Source organism: Bos javanicus, chromosome 26 (assembly GCF_032452875.1).
Source record: "Bos javanicus breed banteng chromosome 26, ARS-OSU_banteng_1.0, whole genome shotgun sequence".
Taxonomy (NCBI): domain Eukaryota; kingdom Metazoa; phylum Chordata; class Mammalia; order Artiodactyla; family Bovidae; genus Bos; species Bos javanicus.
Genome location: NC_083893.1, coordinates 42,938,981 through 42,958,801, shown reverse-complemented (window position 1 = coordinate 42,958,801; position 19,821 = coordinate 42,938,981). Strand labels below are relative to the sequence as shown.

The 19,821-nt window shown below is 44.8% G+C and overlaps 1 protein-coding gene across 3 annotated transcripts in view; it reads left to right on the top strand.

The window, feature by feature from the left end:
* CPXM2 (carboxypeptidase X, M14 family member 2) overlaps positions 1 to 19,821 on the top strand; it is a 136,619-nt gene that overhangs the window by 32,106 nt on the left and 84,692 nt on the right. For all 3 annotated transcript variants that reach the window (XM_061403800.1, XM_061403799.1, XM_061403801.1), the window contains one exon: positions 619 to 728. In XM_061403800.1, coding sequence (XP_061259784.1) covers positions 619 to 728 — 110 coding nt within the window. The remainder of the gene's footprint in view (positions 1 to 618; positions 729 to 19,821) is intronic.

Below are 19,821 nucleotides of genomic sequence, written 5' to 3'. Positions count from 1 at the left end.
CTGCTATTAAAGCTCGTATCCTCAGGGACAATGGGCTGGACTGGGACGATGGCCAAGGAGCTGCCCATGTGCCAGCGTCGTATTCTAGGAGCAGCTTGGACTAAACTGTGTTGAGTAGCCATTCTCAGAATTACCAGTTTTGCCAGGAATGGAAGGCAGTAGGGTTCATTTTTTTTTTTTTCCCCTCTTTCTATTGCTGTGTTCATTAGTATGCACGATACAAAGGCCAGAGTTGCTGAAGCAAAACCATCAAGTTCTGATTAATTTGCAGAACTCAGCCACAGAATCGCTCTGAAATTTCTAACCAATAATGCTCCCTGGCTGAGTCACTCAGCGGAAGGATCCTTAATTGGAAACAGCCTCAGACAGTAGCATGGAGAACATCAGACAGAGGAATATTAGGGCAGAAACACCCAGAGAGGAAATGCCTACAGGAAAGAAAGCTGGCGTAACGTGGATGGCTGAATAGTGTTTGTCCAGAAACACCAGTGAGTGGGGCTGACACAGAGCTGGAGTTTAGGGGAAAGGCAGAGAAGCAGGTGGCCAGATTTTTCAAAATCAGCAAGTTCGTTTCTGTCCATATCTGTCCTTGTTTTTAATGAGCATTGTCCTTTCCAGGTTGCCCACCTCTTGGTCTGGAAACCTTAAAAATCACAGACTTCCAGCTCCATGCATCCACTTCCAAGCGCTATGGCCTGGGGGCCCATCGGGGGAGACTCAACATCCAGGTACCCACATGGAGGGGAGGATTCGGGCTGCACCGCTAGTGGCTCTGGCCACCGACATGGCGATGGTTCATTGAGCTTGGGGCAGGCTCCGTGCCTGGCATTTAACACGAATCAGCTCCAGTTCTCACGACAGGGAGGAGCTTGCTGCTTAATCCACATTTTACAGAGAAAGAGTCCTGAGTCTCAGGACACGTGTCTTCTCCAGAGACTGGTTAGTGAAAAGGATGCTGCCAGTTCCTGGGCCCAGCTTGGACCGCCTCCATGTGATCTGTGTGGAAAAGACATGCGGGGACGCTGGCCGCCTGTGACCGTGGGCAGGCAGTGACCTTGGTCCTCTCTCACCTCCCTGCTCGTGTTTCTCCACCACTCACGCCTCTTCCAGGCTCTTCTGTGGCTCCTTCTGCCGTGTTCTGCCAGCTCAAGCCCTTAGTGGTGCTCATCGTGTCTGGCCTCCCACCCTGAGGCTCAAAGGCCCCTGTAACCCTGGCCCTCCGTGCTATCCAAGTCCTGCTCCTGGAGGTGGGGTCGTCCTGCCTCCCTCTGTGCACCGTGCATTTCTGGGCTGCAAGCCTTTTCCCAAGCAGGGCCTCTGCCTGCAGCTCCCTGCCTGCCACTTTGTCCAAGCAGGGTAAACCCTGGTTCATCCATGGCATCACATGCTCGCACTTCTCTAACGTCATACATGTAGCCATTAAGCATCACAGATTTATTCTCCTAGAGTCCTGGAGGATAGACCTCTCACTGGGCTCAAATCAAGGTATGGGCAGGACTGCATTCCTCCCGGAGGCTCTCGGGGAGAATCACTTCTTTTCCTGGTCCTGCTTCTCTAGGCGCGTGCATCCCTTGCTCATGGCCCCTTCCTTCCTCTAAGCCAGAGATGTCAGGTCGAGTCCTTCTCAGGCTGCCATCTCTCTGGTTCTCTCTTCTATCTCCCTCTTCCACTTTTCAGTTCAGTTTAGTCGCTCAGTCGTGTCCGATTCTTTGTGACCCCATGAACTGCAGCACACCAGGCCTCCCTGTCCATCACCAACTTCCGGAGTTTACTGAAACTCACGTCCATCCAGTCGGTGATGCCATCCAACCATCTCATTCCCTGTCATCACCTTCTTCTGCCTTCAGTCTTTCGCAGCATCAGGGTCTTTTCAACTTCTAAGGACTCTTATAAATACATTGAGCTCATTGGATAACCCAGGACCATCTCCCAATCCCAAGCAGCCTTGGCTGCATCTGCAGCCTTCATTTCCCTTTGTCACAGAACCTTGAGGATTCACAGCTTCCAGGACGAGCATGTGGACATCTTGGTCGGGCAGAGGGCATCACTCTGCCAACCCATCTCAGATGCCTTTTCCCTCCTCTTCCAATTCCAGCCGATCCACCCCTTCTCACCTTGGCATTTGGGTCCCATGCCATCCTGTGTGTTTCTCCAGGAACATAATTCCCTAATATTTTTACAGTCTTTCCCCAACTGATGTGTAACTGTGGGTGGTTTGCAGACCCTTTGGTAGATGTACCATCTCAGCCAGCCTCCTGATAGGGAGGTATTCCTTTCACACCCACAGTGGGAGACCATCAAGGCTGCACTCACAGCTTCCAGGTGGCAGAGCTGACCTCTTATCTCCCCAGTGGTCACTGTAAGTGTGCCGCAGGTGGCTGCCATGCAAGAGTGGATGAGCCCCCTTCCCAGGGAGCCCCTGGGCTTGATGGGGGGACATTTGAGTGGAGCTCTGACTCCAAGCTCTCTTCCTTCCTCTTGACTGCATCAGGCTGCATCACTGCTTCTCAGTTCAGACAGATTCGGTAATATGAACTTTCATGAAATCTAAAGTTGTTTAAAAAATATCCATTAAAAAAACCCAAACAGCTGTTAAAATATTTGGGTGTGTACAGCTGAACACTGTTTTACCAGTGGGTGAACTTTCAAAGTTTAAGTAGGAGTAACTGTTAATAATTCGAGGGCCCCCAATACCTTGCATGGGCCGAAGCCCTCCAAGTAAATGAAGTCAGACCCAAGCAAGGCTACATCCAGATGGGAGTGGGGCTGCCTCCTGCATCACTCAGAGGAGCTGTCATCTGGTGTCTCTGATTCCCTCTCTAGAAATGAAGTCATCCTTCATTAAAGAAGAAGCGTTCACATTGATAGCCCAGCTGGTAAAGAATCCGCCTGCAATGCAGGAGACCTGGGTTCCATCCCTGGGTCGGGAAGATCCCCTGGAGGAGGGAATGGCTACCCACTCCACTATTCTGGCCTGGAGAATTCCATGGACAGAGAAGCCTGGAAGGCTGTAGTCCATGGGATCGCAAAGAGTCGGACATGACTGAGTGACCAATGTTCGCATTGATTTACGCTTTCGATCAGAAGTGGAGAGCCCCAGCTAGTCCTAAATTTGTGGGGTGAGGGTGGAGGATGGAAGCTGTGGGCTTCCCAGTGAGCTGAGTGGACAGGTTGAGCGTATCCCAGTCAGGCAGGCTGAGTTCAGACTTGGCCTCGACACTTAGAGATTTTGGGACCTTGGAAATAATTACGTCGCGTCTCTTGAGCCTCAGTTGTCTCATCAGAAACATGGGAGCCCATAGCACTCCCTGGATTCCTTGAACAGTGAAATTGGGTGATTTATAATCAGTGAAGTTAAGTGTGATTTATCCCTGGTGGCTCAGTGCCAAAGAATCTGCCTGCCAATGCAGGAGACACAGGTTTGATCCCTGGGTCAGGAAGACCCCCCTGGAGAAGGAAATGGCAACCCACTCCAATATTCTTGCCTGGAGAATCCCACGGACAGAGAAACCTGGTGGGCTTGATGGTGTCTTGAGGAGTCAGACACGACTTAGCGACTCAACAACAGCAACAATTTTAAAGCATTTACTGGATTATCTCACTCCTCTGCAGAAGCTGCGAGGACCCCCTTTGGCGGGTTCCACTTTCCTGAATCAGTGCCACATGAAGCGCAATTGCATCCCGACAGGTGCCCCGGAATGCGTCTTCCCACACACGGAGGTTGAATGCAGTTTAAAAATAACCACATCTTGTCTCACATCTGAGTATTTGGTAGGCGTGTCAAGCTAATGGGATTTTATGTGTGAGAAACAGCAAGGTTTTGGCATTAGAAACTATATTTAAATGCATTTAGCGCAGGAGGTGAGCAAGGTCAGTCCAGCCCTTCGCTGCTCTGGCTCCGTGGGCGTGAGTGTGGTCCACTCAGAACGTGGTCCACTCAGAACGCAGGCTCGGCATGCACCCTGGTCCTCCTGCTAACGAGCTGAGGGGCTTTAGGCAAGATGCTCACCTTGGCTAACTTCTCAGAATATGAAGATTAAAAGGAGGAAGAAAGAGAATTGTCCTCCTCGATTCTCAAATGCCATTTTCCTTCCCATTAGATCCGTTCCCTCACCTGACCATTCATTAGATCCGTTCCCTCACCTGACCATTCATTAGATCCGTTCCCTCACCTGACCATTTCGAAGTGCCCTTTATGTACCAGAACTGGGTGGCCGTAAAAAAAAGCAGAGGAGAAAAGTTCCTGCTTATTCCATTTCCCCAGGATGCCTCGGTCTCCAGCAAGAAGGAGACCAGGAATCGGCTCTGATAGTTACTGGTGCTGTGCTGGGTGCTTTACCTGTTTCGTTTATTCCTTGACGTGAGACAAGGACTGTTATTTTTATTACCTCTGTCTCTAATAAAGCAGCTACACGGATTGGTAGAGTAACTTGGTTAAGGTTTCTCAGGAGAGGAAGGATGTGACTCCAAGCTGCTTTAATCCTGGAGCTGTGGCTCCCAACGACCCCATAAAACGGCCCTAACCAACGACTAAAGTGTTCTGTGCCCCTCTGGATGCTTATTAAGCCATGTGTGAGTCTCTCTGCTGACCTTTGTCTCGTGCTGATTTACTGGGGGCTTACCCTCCTCAGGTCGGGTGAATCATGTTTGTCCGAGATTCCCACACTCTGTGGGCACCGTGTCTGCACATATGTGTATGCGTGCTGCAATGCCAAGGGCACTGTGGCTGCCGTGAACGAGGGCATTATGACCCAGAGGTAGCGTTGGTCTGTGTACCAGTTTTGCCAGTACATCAGTGTCTTACGGGACCAGGTGCCAGCCCTGACCCCAGAGCACTGTCCACACAGCTGCAGGCAGAAGCCTCCGAAGAGCTCAGTCCTGTCCATGGTGCTCGTCACTCGGTGCTGCTCTGGCTCAGGGTGGCCATGTGGTCCATCCTAGGCCATTTGCTGCTCAGGTCCTTTGCCCATGTAGCCGTTGTGCCCACAACCCACCAGCTTCCATACTTCCTGACACCCTCTTCTATCATACCACTTTCACCGTGTTTTTTAAGATCAAGTTCTATAAAATTTATTAAAAATTTTTTAATTTAAAAATGTATTAAAATTTTTTTGTTAGTAATTTAACATGTCTCCTTACCAGAACTAATTTTTTTTTTTTTTAGAATTGATTGAGTTTTTTTGTTCTTCTGATTACAGAGCTGCATAGATTTTGAACCTTATTTTTTCCTGTGAGCTTGGTTTTTATGAGTGCAAGATTTTGCAGACTATAAGCATTCACTGGATTGCATTTTCCACATTATAGCAAAAACACCTGTCTCTGTGTTAGTTCGTTGGAGAGTGCAATGCAGTGCAAGTTGTGTCCGACTCTTTGTGACCCCGTGGACTATACAGTCCATGGAATTCTCCAGGCCAGAATACTGGAGTGGGTAACCTTTCCCTTCTCCAGGGGATCTTCCCAACCCAGAGATTGAACCCAGGTCTCCCGCATTGCAGGCGGATTCTTTACCAGCTGCGCCACAAGGGAAGCCCAGGAATACTGGAGTGGGTAGCCTATCCCTTCTGCAGCAGATCCTCCCAACCCAGGAACTGAACCAGGGTCTCCTGCATTGCAGGCGGATTCTTTACCAACTGAGCTGTAGCTCGTTGGGGGCTGCTATAAAAACATGCCATACACCAGGTGGCTTATAAACAACACAGGTTTATTTCTCACAGGTTTATTTCTGGTGGCTGGAAAGTTCAAGATCAAGGTCCTGGCATACTTGGTATCTGGTGAGGGCCTGCTTCCTGGTTCCTAGATGACTGTCTTCTGTGTCCTCAGGAGGTGGAAGGGGAGCTTCTCAGGGTCTCTTTTAGAACAGCACTAATCTCAATGCCTGGGTGAACACCAGGAGATAGTGAAGAACCGGGAGGCCTGGGTGCTGCAGTCCATGGGGTTGCAAAGGTCGGACAGGACTTAGTGACTGAACAACAGCAATCTCATTCAAGAGGGCTCCACCTTTGTAACCTAATCACCTCCCAAAGGTCCCTAAAACTATCACCTTGGAGATTAGGTTTCAACATGTGAATATTGAGGGGACATATGCATTCAGTCTGTAGCATTCTTTTGTCCTCATTTTAAGCATAAGACTTTGATAGACTAAAAGCAGCTTATAATTCAACTTCTAAATTCTCCTTTTTGCAAGTGGAGTTTTGCTTGTGTCAATTTAATAATATAAGCTCAGAAGAGAAGCCCAGGTTTACGTTTCCCAGGTACACTGGGCAAGAGAGAGCTTTAGGAATTCAAGGGAGGGGTCCAGTTCATCAGGATAGTCCTACCCAGGTTTATCCTCGCAGTGTCCCAGGGTCCTTTTCTACTAACTTACTTGTGAGGATGTCTTTGGTCTCATTTAGAAACAGTCATTGGCTTCTGCTCTGGGACCACTCACAGGCAGATTGGAAATTAACATCCCAGGTCTCAAAGAAAAAGTTTCGGTAATGACCTCTAAAATCACCCTCGGAGCATTTGTTTGCCTGTGCTTGGTCTTAGGAGATAGCCCTGTATTTATGTGGGTCATTTAACAGTAGCCATTGCTTGTCCTGGCCCAGCAGAATCCTCTAAGGACCCTGAGAGATTTTCCATGGCTCGTAAATTCAGCAAGGTGGTGTCAGAGACGGTGCTACTCTTTGATTTATCCCACCACCACTGTTATTGGGAGCAAAGCCTTGAGCAGCTTATGGCAGCACTTGCATTTCAAAGGGCTGGGTTTCAGTTTCACTCTTAAGACTCTAAAATGATGGTAAGTATAAGCCTGACATGTGAGGCGAAGAAACGAAATACTGAGAGCCTGATTGGACCTCAGGATGTCATCGTGATTCCCACCGATAATCAGGAGTGTAAGAGGGGTGATATTCTGATCAGAGTTTTGAAGAAAGAGCTGATGTTTTGAGGTCACAAGGAAAAACATGCAACATTAACACCATCAGATGTCTTTGCGATGCCCGGTCGTCATTTGACTCTCTCTGGCCCATGACTTGTGTGTGTTAGCTGTCTTTCATGAGGAAGTCTAGTTATAATAATAGCATCTGTCTGAGCCACTTCTCAGCACCGCTGGAATGAAACCCAGCTCCTCTTGGAAGTCATTCCATTCAAGGGATTCTACAGAGCATCCAGATCCTGATATTAGAATCCACTGCCAATGTTCTGATCATCTTTTTACCTGAAATGAGGTATAAGCCATGAAGATGGTCGATGCCCATGGCTTCAGATATGTGAAAGTGAAAGTCGCTCAGTCGTGTCCAACTCTTTGCGACTCCATGGACTGTCCATGGAATTCTCCAGGCCAGAATACTGGAGTGGGTAGCCTTTCCCTTCTCGAGGGGATCTTCCCAACCCAAGGATTGAACCCAGGTCTCCCACATTGCAGGTGGATTCTTTACAGCTGAGCCACAAGGGAAGCCTGATATACCCACAGGGAGTTGGTTATGGAGCACTGAACCAAGTTTTTATCCTGGTGTTGAAGTTCAGGAGCCTGAGCACATCCCACATGTCTGTCTGCCAGTCCTATTTGGCCCTGGTGGCACCTGGTGCCCCACCCTGGCCAAATATGCATGCATGCTTGCTCAGTCCCTTCAGTCATGTCCGACTCTTTGCGACCCCATGAACTGTAGTCCACCGGGCTCCTCTGTCTTGACTGGGATTTTCCAATCAAGAATGCTAGAGCAGGTTGCCTTGCCCTTCTGCAGGGGAGCTTCTCGACCTAGGGATCGAACCTGCGTCTCTTACATCTCCTGTACAGGCCAGTGGATTCTTTACCGCTAATGCCACCTGGGAAGCCCCATCTGGCCAAAAATGGAGACCACGTTTAAATTGTGGACACCACCCAGGGCAGCACCATTTTCTCAGGCATCGCCCTGGGCACCCTGACTCCTGCCTGTTCCTGGAATCATTTGCACTCAGGGTCTTCTGACCCCAAAGCCTGTCTGTTCCTTCACTCCATCCCAGATCTCTGGACGGCAGCCTCTCGTTTCTTTCTGGTTGCACAAAACCTTGCTGTAAGTCAGCAAGTCCTCCCTGGGGGCTGTTTACATGCTGGGTGCTGCAGAGGCAAAAATCATCACTGTGGGTATAGTTTCCAAACCCAAGAATGTCATGCTCGTTCCCATAAGGGGATTTTGTTCTGCGTCTGGCTTCAAGAAACGGTCCGGGACACAGTGTCCAGATGCCAGGATGCAGGAATTTGGGGTATTTGGATTTTTATGGGAATAACAGGACCAAATATTTTAAATCATGACTTTCGGAAAATTCAAAGTGAGAATTTGCTATAGTGAGATTGAGGTGCTCTTGCCATTCTTGGTCGCATCCTGAAGGCAAGTGCAGTGAGAAGAGCTAGGCGTAGAGCAGGGAGGAGGAGTAAGGAGGACAAGGGAGCCCCGAGGAGCAGAGACGCCAGGCCTGTGTCTCAGACCGTTCTGAAACCACTAACCCCCTGGTGCTGAAGTGGACCCTGCGCCACTTGCCATCTGAATTTTTTCTTTACTATTTTACTAAATTTCACTAAATTATTATTCCATTTCATCTTCAGTGTACTCAGAGGGAAACTCTGCTTTAGAGAAGAGGAACTGAAGTCGGGCTGAGTGACCTGCCCTAACCCAATACCTAGCAAGCGCAGAGCTGAGATGCAGAGGGAAGGGTTTTCTGTGCTCCTTTCTTTGCACATCAGGTGCCCACGGGAAGGTTCAGCTTGTGGTCTCCTCCAGCACCCCATCTTCTGACTCATCTCCCTGACCACTGAGCCTCCTAGTACCATCCTGGCAGGACCCAGAGAAGTTTGAAGGGTGTCAACAGTCATCCCCATGGGGCCTCATGTCCATTCAGCTGGCAGAACCCACTGTGCCTTCTCAAATGATGGCTTATAAAGATGGGCCCTCTGGGCTGTCAGCCCAGCCACACTGTCTCCTGGGCACATACAGTTGGGAGCCAGGAGTCCACGTTCTTCTGAGCTAAGGTTTCAGTGGACACAGCACACACTGCCCAGGCAGAGAAGACTTGTGTAAAGAGAGGATGAGAGACAAAGAAGGGGAGAGGAGGCGTGAAAGACAGATCAGAACAGAGTTTTTCTCGTCTTCACTCATTTCATTCAAAACCCCGCCTCCTGGGAACCTTATTGGTGCCAGGCAGACACTGTCAGACGTCTTGGGGAGACAATGATGAACAAAACCAGAAACGCTCTCTAATCTTTTAGCAAATATTTAAGGAAGGCCTTCTGTGTGCTGGGTCATGTCTTAGGTCCTTGGGATGCCTCCGTGGCCAAAACAGAGGTCCTCACCATCTGACAACTTACAATCTAGTGGGAATTGTTTAGTCCCTAAGTGGTGTCTGACTGTTGTCTGACCCCGTGGACTGCAGCCTGCCAGGCTTCCCTGTCTGTCATTATCTCCCAGAGTTTGGTCAAATTCATGCCATTGAATTGGTGATGCCATCCAACCATCTCATACTCTGTCGCCCCCTTCTCCTCCTGCCCTCAATCTTTCGCAGAATCAGGGTCTTTTCTAATGAGTCAGCTCTTTGCATCAAGTGGCCAAAAGGAGGCACATAAAAGCGAAAAATATAACAGGATGATTTTTATAGTATTTCAAAGGTGATAAATGTGACAAATGTATAGCCAACAGTGGGGTCGGGAGGGCCACCTCTGGGGAGGGGTCAGGTTATAGTTAAAAGTGATCAAGGTCAGGTTTGAGGCCAAGTTGGCTTAAGGATCAGCAGGGGATCCGGTAGCTATGGGAGGAGCATTCCGGCAGTGGGAGTGACTTGAGTGTCTTGTGGAGACAACAGGCTGAACATTATCAGTTAACAAGGAGCGGGGTGGCTTGGGCCCTAGGAGTACAGAGGGTAGTCGCCAGCCCAGACATCGCTCTGGGAGGACTTTGACTTTGACTCTTGAGCCAACTGAGGGGCCGTGGAAAGGTTTGGGGTACAGGAACGCCATGCTCTGCTTTGAAAGTGTGAAGGAGTAACCCAGTCTCTGTGTTGACTTAGGGAAGCAGGAGTCAAAGCAGGGGGCTGGAGAGGGGTGACGTCAGCACCCTACATGAGAGGTGATGCTGGCTCCAGCCAAGCCAGGGGTGTGGAAGCGGCGAGAAGTGGTTGGGTTTTGGATATTTTGAAAGCAGGCTTTTCTGACGAGGAGGAGAATGAGGTTTGGGTGCGAGAGAGAAAAAGAGGAGTCCAGGATGCCTCCTCCAGTGTTATTTTGGCCTTGGGTCATGAAATGGGGAAATGAAATTATTTTGAAAAAAATCTCATGGGTGAGATTGCCCAGTGGAAATCTGTGATGAATGCACAGAAGGAGAGGACCAGGTACATTAGTTCTGGGGGCTTCCATAGCAAAGTGTCACAAACAGCGTAAAGCAACAAGAATTTATTCTCTCACAATTCCAGAGGCTGGAAGTCTGAAATCAAAGTGCTTTTAGGTCTGAGCTCCCTCTTAAGCTACTAGTAGAGGATCTTCCCTTGCCTCTTCCAGCTGCCAGTCCTCAGGCATCCCAGGATGGGTGTTCCTGGCTTGTAGTGGCATCTCTCCAGTCTCTGCCTCTGTGGTCACAGGCGGTCTCCCTCCTACATCATCTCTCATCTCAGTGTGTCTGTCTCTGTAACCAGAATTCCCCTTCTTCCAAAGACACCAGCCATCAGGTTTAGGCCCTCATCTTCATCTGCTAATTTCATCTGCAACAACTCTGTTCCCAAATAATATCACCTTCTGAGGTTCCAGGGATAAGAGATTGAACCTATGTTTTTGGAGGATATAATCCAACCCATAACACCATGGTTTTCTATATCCAACGAACCTGCCTCAATCTGGAGATCTGGAACACTTTCCTGAGGATGGGCTACAAGGTTTGAAGCAGGATTAAAAGTTAAGAGTTTATCAGACAAAGAGTTGACAGAGGGGACAGGAGAGAATTCCCAGTTGAAGGGAACAGTGTGTGCAAAGGCCCCATGGTGGAGGGAACATGTTATATTTGAAGAACTAAAGCAAAGCCAGTGTGACTGGACCTGTGCTGTGCTTATGGAGCAATATCATGGCCAATAAACCTAAGAAAGTGCTCTTTATCGTTAGTCATTAAGTAAATACAGATTAAAATCGCAATGATATGTAGGCACCAGAATGTCTTAAAAAAAAAAAAAAAAAAAGAACAATATTAAGTGTGGGCAAAGCTACGGAGCAATAGAAAATTTTATATAGTGCTGGGATCATGAAATAGCACAACCTTTGGAACCTGTTTGGCAGTATCTACTGAACTCAACATTCTTGTACCTGTTAATCTAACAAATTCTTTCTTACGCCTAAAAGAAATGCATTCATATATGTACAAAAAACATGTACAGATAGGTTCATAGCATTGTTATTCATGATACTCCCAATATGGTAGTAATCCCCATGTCCATCAGACAGTATGATGGATAAGTCATTTGTATATGTGTACAGTGGAATACTATACAGCAGTGAAAAGGAATAAGTTACTGCTACCTGTAATAATATGGATGAATCTCACAGATACCACAGTGAGCAAAAGGAGCCAGGCACAAAAGAGTTGTCACAGAAAGTTCCATTTATAGAAAAAAGAAAACAGGAAAATCAGTCCAGGCAGATGGATGTCAGAACAATGGTTATGTTAGGGGAAAGATAATGCCTGGGTGGGGCCACCGGTGGGAACTTTGGGGATGCTGGTCATGTTCTACATTTAGATCTGGGTGTGGGTACCTGGATGAGTGCACTTAGTAAAATTAGAAAAAAAAATTTATTTATTTGGCTGCACAAGATGTAGGGCCTTTGATCTTCACTGTGGCATGCAGGATCTTTTGTTTTGGCTTGTGGATTCTTAGTTGTATCAGGGAACTCCCTGATAGATTTTGTTTCAATCATTTTTCATTTCAAACTTGAGATATTTATTGTTTTCCTTAGTTAGTGCAAGACATTTTTAAAAAATGGATTTTGGGTTTAAAAATGGATTTAAAAGCAATAAGTATTTCATTTTAATCAACTTTATTGATTATTACCCCTTCATGGATCACAGACTTGTTGTGGCGAAGAGGTTTGCATAATTCACTGAAGGTATGAGCCATGACATCCAGGGCCACTCAAGACAGACAGGTCATAGCGAGGAGTTCTGACAAAACGTGGTCCGCTGAAGGAGGGGATGGCAAACCACTCCGTGTTCTTGCCTTAAGAACCCCGTGAACATTATGAAAAGGCAAAAACACATGACACCTGAAGATGAGCTTGTATATATGAACCGAGAACTTTCAGGTGTACAAGCTGGGTTTGGAAAAGACAGAGGACTGGAGATCAGACTGCCAACATTCTTTGGACCATAGAGAAAGCAAGGAAATTCCAGAAAAACATTTGCTTCTGCTTCATTGACTATGCAAAAGCCTTTGACTGTGTGGATCACAAAAACTGTTGAACATTCTTAAAGAGATGGGAATACCAGACCAGCTTACCTGTCTTCTGAGAAGCCTGTATGTGGGTCAAGCAGCCACAGTTAGAACCTTACGTGGAACAATGGACTGGTGCAAAATTGGAAAAGGAGTATGAGGCTGTATATTGTCACCCTGCTTATTTAACTTCTATGCAGAATATATCATGCGAAATGCTGGGCTGGATGAATCACAAGCTGGAATCAAGATTGCCAAGAGAAATATCAACAACTTCAGATATGCAGATGACACCATTCTAGTGGCAGAAATTGAAGAGGAACTAAAGAGCCTCTTGAAGAAAATGAAAGAGGAGAGTGAAAAAGTTGGCTTAAAACTCAACATTAAAAAAACTAAGATCGTGGCATCCAGTCCCATCACTTCATGGCAAATGGAAGGGGAAAAATTGGAAGAAAAGACAGATTTTATTTTCTTGGGCACCAAAATCACTGCTGAGGGTGACTGTAGCCATGAAATTAAAAGATGCTTACTTCTTGGAAGGAAAGCTATACTAAACCTAGATCAGTTCAGTTCAGTCGCTCAGTCGTGTCTGACTCTTTGCGACCCCATGAATCGCAGCACGCCAGGCCTCCCTGCTCATCACCAACTCCCGGAGTTTACCCAAACTCATGTCCATCGAGTCAGTGATGCCATCCAGCCATCTCATTCTCTGTCATCCCCTTCTCCTCCTACCCCCAATCCCTCCCAGCATCAGGGTCTTTTCCAATGAGTCAACTCTTCACATGAGGTGGCCAAAGTACTAAACCTAAAAAGCAGAGGCATTTCTTTGCCAACAAAGGTCCATATAGTCAAAGCTATGGTTTTTCCATTAGTCATGTACATATGTGAGAGTTGGACCATAAAGAAGGCTTATCGCTGAAGAATTGATGCTTTCAAATTGTAGTGATGGAGAAGACTCTTCAGAATCCCTTGGACTGCAAGGAGATCAAACTAGTCAATCCTAAAGGAAATCAACCCTGAATACTCATTGGAAGGACTGATGCTCAAGCTGAAGCTCCAGTACTTTGGCTACCTGATGCAAAGAGCTGACTCACTGGAAAAGACTCTGATGCTGGGAAAGACTGAAGGTAAAAGGAGACGGAGGCAGCAGAGGATGAGATGGTTAGATAGCGTCACCCACTCAATGGACATGAATTTGAGCAAACTGGGAGATAATGAAGGACCGGGAAGCCTGGTGTACTGCAGTCCATGGGGTTGCAAAGAGTCAGACACGACTTAGTGACTGAACAACAATAACACTGATGATTAAGGTCTGAAGCAGCAGGAAGCTCTGCTTATTTGCGAAAGGATCAGCTGATTGGCACCCAGGCAGTGTTATGTGTCTATCAAAAGTTTATCACAGAGGTTTACCAAAGGTGGATATTCAGAGAGCATTATGGCCTCTTTTGGGAGAATAGTTACTTACCTATATTAATCAGATATCACAGCTAACATTTTTAGGTAATCACTGCCTCCAAAAGGGGAACTTGTTGGTAACTATAAAGTTTCAGCCTCTGTTTCTAAGAATTTTTTTTTTAAAGATTTTAAAAGAACTATTACTTTATTCTGTTTCAGTCCAAATAGCCCTGGGTTATGTTTACAAAGTGGCAGCTGGGTCAATTATCTGGGAATTGCTGAATTGCTAAATTGTTACACTCACTTGGATATAACTTTTTAATTTGCTTCCAGATGTTTCTGTACTGAGGCAGCCCATGATCATGAAGTATATACAGTGCAGATTAATGGTTTCATGACAGCAGAGTGATTTTGAGATGCACAGTTTTCTATATATGCCATAAAGCAAATTGCATAGTACCTAGCACATAGTGGGTGCTCATGTAGACACCTAGAAAATTAAAGCATAGTTTAAAAAGTAGGCTGTATATCATATTTGTGCATTTGTCCATATTCGTCTTCGAAATTAAAAGATGCTTGCTCCTTGGAAGAAAAGCTATGACCAACCTAGACAGCATATTAAAAAGCAGAGACATTACTTTGCCAACAAAGGTCCGTCTAGTCAAGGCTATGGTTTTTCCAGTAGTCATGTACGGATGTGAGAGCTGGACTGTAAAGAAAGCTGAGTGCTGAAGAATTAATGCTTTTGAACTGTGGTGTTGGAGAAGACTCTTGAGAGTCCCTTGGACTGAAAGGAGATCAAAGCAATCAATCCTAAAGGAAACCAGTCCTGAATTTTCATTGGAAGGACTGATGCTGAAGCTGAAACTCCAAAACTTTGGCCCCCTGATATGAGGAACTGACTCATTTGAAAAGACTCTGATGCTGGGAAAAATTGAAGGCAGGAGAAGAAGGGGATGTCAGAGGATGAGATGGTTGGATGGCATCACCGACTCGATGGACATGAATTTGAGCAAGCTTTGAGAGTTGGTGATGGACAGGGAAGCCTGGCGTGCTACAGTCCATGGGGTTGCAAAGAGTCGGACACTACTGAGCTGAACTGTATTTGTGCATCTCCTTTCCTTTCCTTTTATTTTAGTCAGTTTTATAAGCAAGTAGTTAAAGAAATCAAAACATTAAAGGATTATATCAGATAAACAATAGAATGGTTGTTGCCAGGGGCTGAGCAGGAGAGGAAATGGGGAGATGTAGGTTAAACAGTATATACTTTGAGTTATAAGAAGAGTAAGTTCAAAGGATCTAATATATAGCATGGTGATTATAGTTAATAATAACAATAATACAGTATTGTGTAATACTTGAAAGTTGTTGAGGAATATATCTTAAGCATTCTCACCACACACACAAACAAAAGAGCTAACACTTGAGGTGATGGCTGTATTAATTATCTTGATCTTGGTAATCCTTCTGTAATGTATATGCCTATCAAATAATCAAGTTGTACATATGTACAATTATATCTGTTGATTAGTCCTAATAAAGTTGGAAGAGACAAAAATAAAAACAAAGCGATGGTCCCTGTAGAGGCATTCCGCATTCCACCCTACTCCCTGACCCCCATCAAATGCTGTGATGGGGCAACTACTTCCAGACTTTTTCCACTTGTTTCTTTGGGAATTTCAATCTTAATTTCTAAATAATGTGCATGTATTGATATATACTGATTTATAAATTTTGGACTTTATCATTTGAATCTTTATTATGGAAGATGATGATTTCAGCTCATTTCTAATCATCCCTATTTAATCTTTCCAACAAAATTGTATCTCAGCTTTTGGACAAAAACCTACATTGGAGGTTTTCATTGTTATGACTATAAATACTGCTTACTACTGAGCCAAGAATTATTGTAGTTTTAAGTCAAGAATTAATTCCCATTATATAATTTTTGACGACTTTTTGTTTTCCTGGAAATGCTCATGTTTTAAAAAACCATCCCACACCCGGCAATAGTCTGGGTCTGTAAAACAGCCTTCAGTGTAACTTTCTGTTAGGTCAGATCTGCTCAGCCATTTTGAGTGTGACTTTTGCTTTTTGTGTTTCTGTAGACATCCTTTCAGGAGCCCTTTGACCTGCTGTGTTTCTGGATCTTCTGCATCACTTGTATCTTGGGATTTCTTCACCATCATACTGTTTTGGAACCTTTGATTTCTCAATCTGACTTCCTCTTTTTGGTGTTCTGCTTCATTTATGTGGAGCATATCCTCTAGTAGCTTCATGGAAACGGTACGAGAGAAATTTTGGGGGGATCTGTGAATCTGAACACCGTTTTTTTGTGATCAATAGTCTATGTATAAAATTCCAAGTTGGAAAATCTTTGCTTTCAGAATTTTGGAGTTGTTATCTCTTTATTCTTTTAGCTTCAGATGTTGTTATTAAGAATTCTGGTACTCTTCTTAATCTTTTATTTTGTTTTGTTTTTTAAAATTAATTGTTCTTGGAGTACAGTTGATTTACAATGTTGTGTTAGCTTCTACTGTACATCAAAGTGAATCAGTTATACATATACATATATCCAGTCTTTTTTTTTTAGATTCATAAAGGTCATTACAGAGTATTGAGTAGAGTTCCTTGCGCTGTACAGTAGGTTCTTATTAGTTACCAGTTTTATGTATATTATAGTAGTGTATATATATCAGTCCCAATCTCCCAATTTTCCCTTCCCCTCTCTGTTTTATTGTTTCCTCTTTGAAAACTTTTAGAATCTTCTCTTTATTTCTGATATTTTAAAGCTCACAATGATATCCTTTGGTGTGGTTCTTATTTGAATCATTGTCCCATATTCTTAGTTCTTTGGAGACTTAAGCCATAGCGATTTGGGACATTTTCGTATAATAGTTTTTTGCAATTTCTTCCTCTGGAAAAAAAAATCTCTGACTTTACACTCTGCCCTTCTTCTTTTTCTGGTATGGTTATTGTTACTGGAATTTTCACATTCCAAGAGTTCTTTCTTGTGTACTACTATTTCCTCCCTAAGACTATCCTATTTTTGATTCATGCAAACAAGATCTTCTCTTTCAAGGGATCATAATTATAGTGTCTTTGAGGTTTTTTCCTGTTCTCCAGTATATTTTTAGCTTATTTATTTTTTGTTTGTTCTACACTTGGCTGCATTGTGTTCTAGAATTGCATGGAGAAACAGAGGTGGGTCATCTCACGCTTCACTATGCTGATGATTTCCACTGAATTGCCTGTACTTGTCTATCATATCTTCCCTCCTCTGTGTCCAGGGTTTTCAAATCTAGTCTCTCTGGTTGCCTTTTTTTAAGAGAAAAAACAATCAAGTTTTTGCAGAAGAGAAGACTGTACACATGGACATCACCAGATGGTCAATATAGAAATCAGATTGATTATATTCTTTGCAGCCAAAGATGGAGAAGCTCTATACAGTCGGCAAAAACAAGACCAGGAGCTGACTATGGCTCAAATCATGAACTCCTTCTTGCCAAATTCAGACTTAAATTGAAGAAATTGAAAGAGGAGAGTGAAAAAGTTGGCTTAAAATTCAGCATTCAGAAAGCTGAGATCATGGCATCAGGTCTCATCACTTCATGGCAAATAGATGGGGAAACAATGAAACAGTGAGAGACTTTATTTTGGGGGCTCCAAAATCAGTACAGATGGTGACTGCAGCCATGAAATTAAAAGACACTTGCTCCTTGGAAAAAAAGCTATGACCAACCTAAACAGCATATTCAAAAGTAGAGACATTACTTTGCCAACAAAGGTCCATCTAGTCAAAGCTATAGTTTTTCCAGTAGTCATGTATGGATGTGAGAGTTGGACTATAAAGAAAGCTGAGTGCCGAAGAATTGATGCTTTTGAACTGTGGTATTGGAGAAGACTCTTGAGAGTCCCAGGGACTGCAGGGAGATCCAACCAGTCCATCCTAAAGGAGATCAGTCCTGGGTGTTCGTTGGAAGGACTGATGTTGAAGCTGAAACTCCAATACTTTGGCCACTTGATGTGAAGAACTGACTCAATGGAAGAGACCCTGATGCTGGGAAAGATTCAAGGTGGGAGGAGAAGGGGAGAACAGGGGATGAGATCCCCTGATGGTTGTATGGCATCACCAACACAATGGACATGAGTTTGAGTAAACTGCGGGAGTTGGTGATGGACAGGGATGCCTGGCGTGCTGCAGTCCATGGGGTCGCAAAGAGCTGGACATGACTGAGCAACTGAACTGAGCTGAAGGCTGGGGTGGTGGGGCAGATGTGAGAATCTAATTTTTTTTGATTTACATTTTGAATCAATTCCCCGTTTTTAGTCCTCTCTCACTCTCACCTTTCAAGATATCTAAGAATCCAGTTTTTGAGCTTTCTTAAATTCTGTGTGGCTTACTTCCCATTGGTGTGTCCCTTGGAAGTTAGCACTTTCTTCTCTTACTGAGTTATTCAAGAGCCCTTCATCTCATTTCTATCTTCATATATTGTGATCTGAGTTTTATAAACATCTCCTAGTTCTATCAGTGGTCAAAGTTGTGTTTCTTTATCTTGTTTTCTTTGTTTAGGGGAACTTGTGAGAGAAGAACCTGGAGAAACCAACGTATTTACTCCATCATTTTGAAATAGACAATTCCCATTTGATTGATCTTAAATGGAGAGTGTCAGGTTTTCTCTTTGTTATGGAATTAATAATTCCCCCTTTTATCTTAAGCAAAATCTTTCATCAATTAGATGTCTTGATAGGGATTTTTAAGGGAAAAAATGATGCATATAAAAATTGCCTTGAGAAAATTACATTAATTCCTAATTTATTTGGTACTCTAGAATAAACAGTCATTCTATGTAAGTGGTATTTTGAAGACTAGCTTCCTTAAAGTTTAAGGAATCAAACCTTCCATTTCAACAATTTCTGACTTAAATTTCTCCAAAATTGATGAAGTACTTCTCTTCATTATTAAACAAAAAGGGATGAATGTTTCTTGGTTTCTCAGACATGTTACTGATATCATTTTTGGCCCTCTGGTGTAATTTGGTGACATCTCTGAGACTGGTACCTCCTCTTGCATTGAATTCTCCTGGACTCTTGCTTTATCAATTTATAATTGATTTTGCAGAGGTGACTGTCATGTCCCAAAGGGTCAGCTTCGCGCAGGGCTCTTCAATCCCCTGACACCTTATTACACTTAATTGACTGTCTGGTGTGCTTAGGAAGAGCTGAGATTGGCAGCAGAAGCAGGATATCCAGGCTAGCAAAACCAGGAACAGGAAATCAAATGTCAGCTCTCAGACAGCAGGCTTTGGTTGAATGGCATGAGGACAGCTGCTCCAAGCTTTCATGATCTTGGAGGGGTAAACATCTCGAGCTGTATGGCAGCTCTTTCTTGTGTGCTTAGCCCAGGAGCTGGCATGCTTAAGCTCTGCACGATCCACGTCTGGGGCTGGGCAGCTCTTTGTGGCCGGGCTGTCCCACGGCTTGTAGAATGTTTCCCAGCATTCCTGGCCTCTGTCTGTCGTTGCCAGTTGCACACGCTGCCCCCCGTTGTCACAGCCAAACACGGCTGCAAGCATTGCCGGATATCCCGTGGGGGAGGCAACGTGGCCTCCTGCTGAGAACTGTAGACAGTGGACCTCCTCTGTTTTCAGATTTTATGATTCTTTCCTGGATATTTGATGTTGTAAACACCATGACACCAGTTGACTGGAGTAGTGTTGCAATTCCCTAGACTTTTCCAAATGTGAACTAATTCTTAAAACATCCATATTTTCACGATTTACCAAATATTCATTGTTTTAGATGTACTGATTTGTTGTTGTTTAGTCGCTAAATTGTGTCTGACTCTTCGAGACCCCATGGACTGTAGCCCGTGCCAGGCAGTCTGCTCTGTTGGTGGAATTATCTTGGCAAGAAGACTGGAGCGGGTCGCCATTTCCTTCTCCATGAGATCTTCCCGACCCAGGGATCGAACCGTGTCTCCTGCTTGGCAGGTGGATTCTTTACCCC